At 41.6% G+C, this 5172-nt stretch overlaps 1 protein-coding gene across 1 annotated transcript; it reads left to right on the top strand.

Moving 5' to 3' along the window:
• Nucleotides 1-244: 244 nt before the first annotated feature.
• Nucleotides 245-4900, top strand: LOC101282460 (importin-7-like). The gene is given in 5 exon segments (XM_033423677.2): nt 245-1184; nt 1563-2199; nt 2202-2231; nt 2234-3640; nt 3643-4900. Coding segments are annotated over 5 exon segments (3171 nt in total). The 5' UTR covers nt 245-305; the 3' UTR covers nt 3861-4900.
• The last annotated feature ends 272 nt before the right edge of the window (nt 4901-5172 follow it).

Genomic DNA, 5172 nt, shown 5'->3' with positions numbered 1-5172 from the left:
GTGACACTTAACAGGATTCCAGCAGGTCTTGTCTGTAGGAGCGACAGCTCAGGGCCACGTGGGCTGCGGACTGCCCACGTGGACTACATCTCCCAAAGGGCTCCACAGGCACGCCAACAGGAAGTGGCTGGAGCATCTCCCACCTCCACGCTGAGAAGAAGAGGTTCTATCCGTGGCCTTGGCGCTTCTCTTTCCTTTCGCACCGGTTGCCGCTGCGGAGCATGGCAGGTCCATGTGTGCAGTGAGGGGCGCTATTCCTGGGCCAGTAGCACCCGACCCCTGGGTTTGACTGCATCCACCCTGCCATGGACCCCAACACCATTATCGAAGCCCTGCGGGGCACCATGGACCCAGCCCTGCGTGAGGCCATGGAGCGCCAGCTCAATGAAGAACACAAGTCTCTGAATTTTGTTTCAACACTGCTTCAGACTACTATGTCAGAACAACTGGATTTACCTGTGGGACAGGCAGGTGTTATCTATTTGAAAAATATGATAACACAGTATTGGCCTGATCGGGAAACAGCACCAGGGGATATATCCCCTTATACTATTCCAGAAGAAGATCGACATTGTATTCGAGAAAATATTGTAGAAGTCATTATCCACTCTCCTGAGTTCATCAGGGTACAGATTACTACATGCATTCATCATAACATCAGACATGATTATCCAAGTCGCTGGACTGCCATTGTGGACAAAATTGGCTTTTACCTTCAGTCTGATAACAGTGCATGTTGGCTAGGAATTCTTCTTTGCCTCTATCAGCTTGTGAAAAATGACTACCCATCTTCCTGCTAAGGAATCTTCCAGCTGTTGCTCCAACCTCTGTCAGAGTGCCAGTTGTAGTTCTGGTATAAGAAACCAGAGGAACGGAGTCCATTGGTAGCAGCAGTGCAATATTTCCTGCCAGTTCTAAAGGACCGTTTTATCCAGCTTCTTTCTGATCAGTCTGATCAATCTGTCCTCATCCAGAAACAAATTTTTAAGATCTTCTATGCTCTTGTTCAGTATACACTATCACTGGAGCTTATAAACCAACAGAACCTGACAGAATGGGTAAAAATTTTAACGACTGTTGTGAACAGGGATGTACCTAATGAAACACTTCAAGTTGAAGAAGATGACAGACCTAAGTTACCATGGTGGAAATGTAAGAAGTGGGCTTTACATATCTTAGCAAGGGTTTTTTTTTTTTTTAAGCCTTGCGCTCCCTGAAGGTTTTCGGCAAAGCATTTTTTTCTTTTTTTAAACAGAGAACAGGAGTATTTTTTTATTTATTTATTTTTAAATTTATTTATTTATTTTTGGCTGTGTTGGGTCTTCATTTCTGTGCGAGGGCTTTCTCTAGTTGTGGCAAGCGGGGGCCACTCTTCATCGCGGTGCGCAGGCCTCTCACTATCGCGGCCTCTCTTGTTGCGGAGCACAGGCCCCAGACGCGCAGGTTCAGTAGTTGTGGCTCACGGGCCTAGTTGCTCCGCGGCATGTGGGATCTTCCCAGACCAGGGCTCGAACCCGTGTCCCCTGCATTAGCAGGCAGATTCTCAACCACTGCGCCACCAGGGAAGCCCAGCAAGACTTTTTGAAAGATATGGAAGCCCTGGCAATGTTTCCAAGGAGTATAATGAATTTGCTGAAGTATTTCTGAAGGCATTTGCTGTTGATGTCCAACAAGTTTTATTGAAGGTGTTATATCAGTACAAGGAGAAGCAATATATGGCTCCTCGAGTTTTACAACAGACGTTTAATTATATTAATCAAGGAGTTTCTCACGCTCTCACCCGGAAGAATCTGAAGCCTCATATACAAGGCATTATCCAAGATGTTATATTTCCATTGATGTGCTATACAGATGCTGATGAGGAACTTTGACAAGAAGACCCCTGTGAATATATACACATGAAGTTTGATGTGTTTGAGGATTTCATCTCTCCTACCACTGCTGCCCAGACACTTTTGTTTACAGCTTGTAGTAAGAGGAAAGAGGTACTACAAAAGACTATGGGATTTTGCTACCAGATTCTTACAGAACCAAATGCTGATCCTCGAAAAAAAGATGGAACCCTGCATATGATTGGCTCTTTAGCTGAAATACTTCTGAAGAGAAAGATCTACAAATATCAGATGGAATATATGTTGCAGAATCATGTATTCCCCCTCTTCAGCAGTGAACTAGGCTACACGAGAGCGAGCGCTTGCTGGTCCTTCACTATTTTTGTGAAGTGAAGTTCAAAGTGACCAGAACCTGCAAACAGCCCTAGAGCTGACACGAAGATGTCTGATTGATGATAGGGAAATGCCTGTTAAAGTGGAAGCTGCCATTGCACTTCAAGTGCTGATCCGCTATCAAGAGAAAGCTAAAGAATACGTCACACCATTCGTCCAACCTGTCACGCAGGCTTTTCTTCATATTATAAGAGAAACAGAAAATGATGATCTTGCCAATGTAATTCAGAAAATGATCTGCGAGTATAGTGAAGAAGTTACTCCTATTGCAGTAGAAATGACACATTTGGCAATGACATTTAATCAAGTAATCCAGACTGGGCCAGATGAAGAAGGAAGTGATGACAAAGCAGCTACTGCTGTGGGAATCCTGAATACCATCGACACACTTCTTAGTGTAGTTGACGATCACAAAGAAATAACCCAGCAGCTTGAAGGAATCTGCTTACAGGTCATTGGAACTGTTTTACAACAGCATGTCTTAGGATTCTATGAGGAGATCTTCTCTTTAGCACATAGTTTGACATGTCAACAAGTGTCTCCACAGATGTGGCAGCTACTACCTCTGGTATTTTAGGTTTTTCAGCAAGATGGCTTTGATTACTTTACAGATATGATGCCTCTGCTTCATAATTATGTAACAGTTGATACAGACACACTTCTGTCTGATAGCAAGTACCTTGAAATGATATACAGTATGTGCAAAAAGGTTCTTACAGGAGTTGCAGGAGAAGATGCAGAATGTCACGCAGCAAAATTGTTACAGGTGATCATTCTGTGGTGCAAAGGGCATGGCATTGACCAGTGTATTCCCTTATTCGTGGAAGCAGCATTAGAGAGACTGACAAGAGAGGTGAAGACAAGTGAACTTCGAACAATGTGCCTGCAAGTTGCCGTTGCAGCTTTGTATTATAATCCACACCTCCTTCTCAACACCTTAGAAAATTTTCACTTCCCTAATAATATTGAACCAGTTACAGATCATTGTATTACACAGTGGCTTAATGATGTTGATTGTTTCTTGGGGCTTCATGACAGAAAGATGTGTGTTCTGGGCCTATGTGCTCTTATTGATGTGGAACGAATACCACAAGTTTTAAATCAGGTTTCTGGACAGATTTTGCCAGCTTTTATTCTTTTATTTAATGGATTAAAAAGAGCATACGCCTGCCATGCAGAACAGGAGAATGACAGTGATGATGATGATGAATCAGAGGAACTGGGGAGTGATGAAGATGATATTGATGAAGATGGACAAAAATATTTGGAGATCCTGGCTAAGCAAGTGGGCGAAGATGGAGATGATGAAGACTGGGAAGAAGATGATGCTGAAGAAACTGCCCTGGAAGGCTATTCCACGATCACTGATGATGAAGATAACCCTGTTGATGAGTATCAGATATTTAAAGCTATATTCGAACTATACAAAATCGTAATCCCGTGTGGTATCAGGCTCTGACTCATGGTCTTAATGAAGAACAAAGAAAACTGTTACAGGCTATAGCAACTCTAGCTGATCAAAGAAGAGCAGCCCATGAATCCAAAATGATTGAGAAGCATGGAGGATACAAATTCAGTGCTCCAGCTGTGCCCAGTTCTTTCAGTTTTGGAGGCCCGGCACCAGGGATGAATTGAGTTACCACTTTCCTGCAGTGTGATTGTAGTGAAGAGCTTGTGTTCCTCCTAGTAGCGGTTCCAGAACTGGTTCATGTTATCCACCTAAACTAACGGATCAATAGATGGACCCAAAAAAACCCAGGAGGTGGGACCTGATCATGCAACTTGGCACTGAAAATGAATCCAGAAGGATTTTGGTGGGGGAGGGAGGTAACTTGGGGGACAGGGAGTATTTTCTTCATTTTTTGAAGAAAGTAAGATTCTGACTAAAAGTTCAAGTGACACTGTGGAAATCTGCAACAAGAGGGGATGTCATGAAGGCAGCTTTTCTTCTTCCGAGGAAAAAACAGGCGTGGGCTACAGGACTATTTAAAATGTCTCATTTACAGTATAAGCTCAGAGGTAGATGTAATTTTTACACCTATGAGTATTTGTCCGATTTCTGTCTCTTCCTCACCATTGGGTATCTATTCTTTATATGTAAATAAGATAAGGTAATTGATAGCCTTATTCAATCTTCGTCATTTTCATCATCAAAGATTGTTCCTATGTAGGTTATTGGACATTTATTGTAGCACTACATGACTGATTAAAAAAAATCTGTAAATGAATTAACACTTTCATATTGAAACAAGCCTGCTAGCCTATGTATAAAATAGCAAAATGTTTGCTGTTTATAAAAAGATGGGATGTAATGGGGTGGGGGGCAGGGGTAATTTCAAGTTATTAATTTAAATATGAACTAGCAATTTTGTACCTGGTGACTTTGTGGTGCACTCACCTCTGATAGTGACTTGAATTCAGTATGTTAAAAGGGGTTAGTGATATTTCATTGCTGCTAAAAATGGAAACTCCCTCTGTGTCCTGTTTTTTCTTAAAGCTCTCAGTGTACAAGTGGATATTTGGATAGAAGACCTTACTGTAACAAATAGGAAAGATGATATTTGAAGCATGTAAATTGGATATAAAATTCTACTCTTAAAGAGTTGATAAAAGAGTATGGCTAAACATCTATATATGCAATCTATTAAAAGAACTTAATTCTGCAAAAAAAAGAACTACCATACGACCCAGCAATCCCACTACTAGGCATATACCCTGAGAAAACTATAATTCAAAAAGAGTCATGTACCACAATGTTCATTGCAGCTCTATTTACAATAGCCAGGACATGGAAGTAACCTAAGTGTCCATCAACAGATGAATGGATAAAGAAGATGTGGCACATATATACAATGGAATATTACTCAGCCATAAAAAGAAACGAAATTGAGTTATTTGTAGTGAGGTGGATGACCTAGAGTCTTTCATACAGAGTGAAGTAAGTCAG

The sequence above is a fragment of the Orcinus orca genome, chromosome 7 (genome assembly GCF_937001465.1).
Source record: "Orcinus orca chromosome 7, mOrcOrc1.1, whole genome shotgun sequence".
Taxonomy (NCBI): Eukaryota; Metazoa; Chordata; class Mammalia; order Artiodactyla; family Delphinidae; genus Orcinus; species Orcinus orca.
Note: the sequence above shows the minus strand (reverse complement) of the source record. Positions and strands in the feature narration are given on the sequence as shown.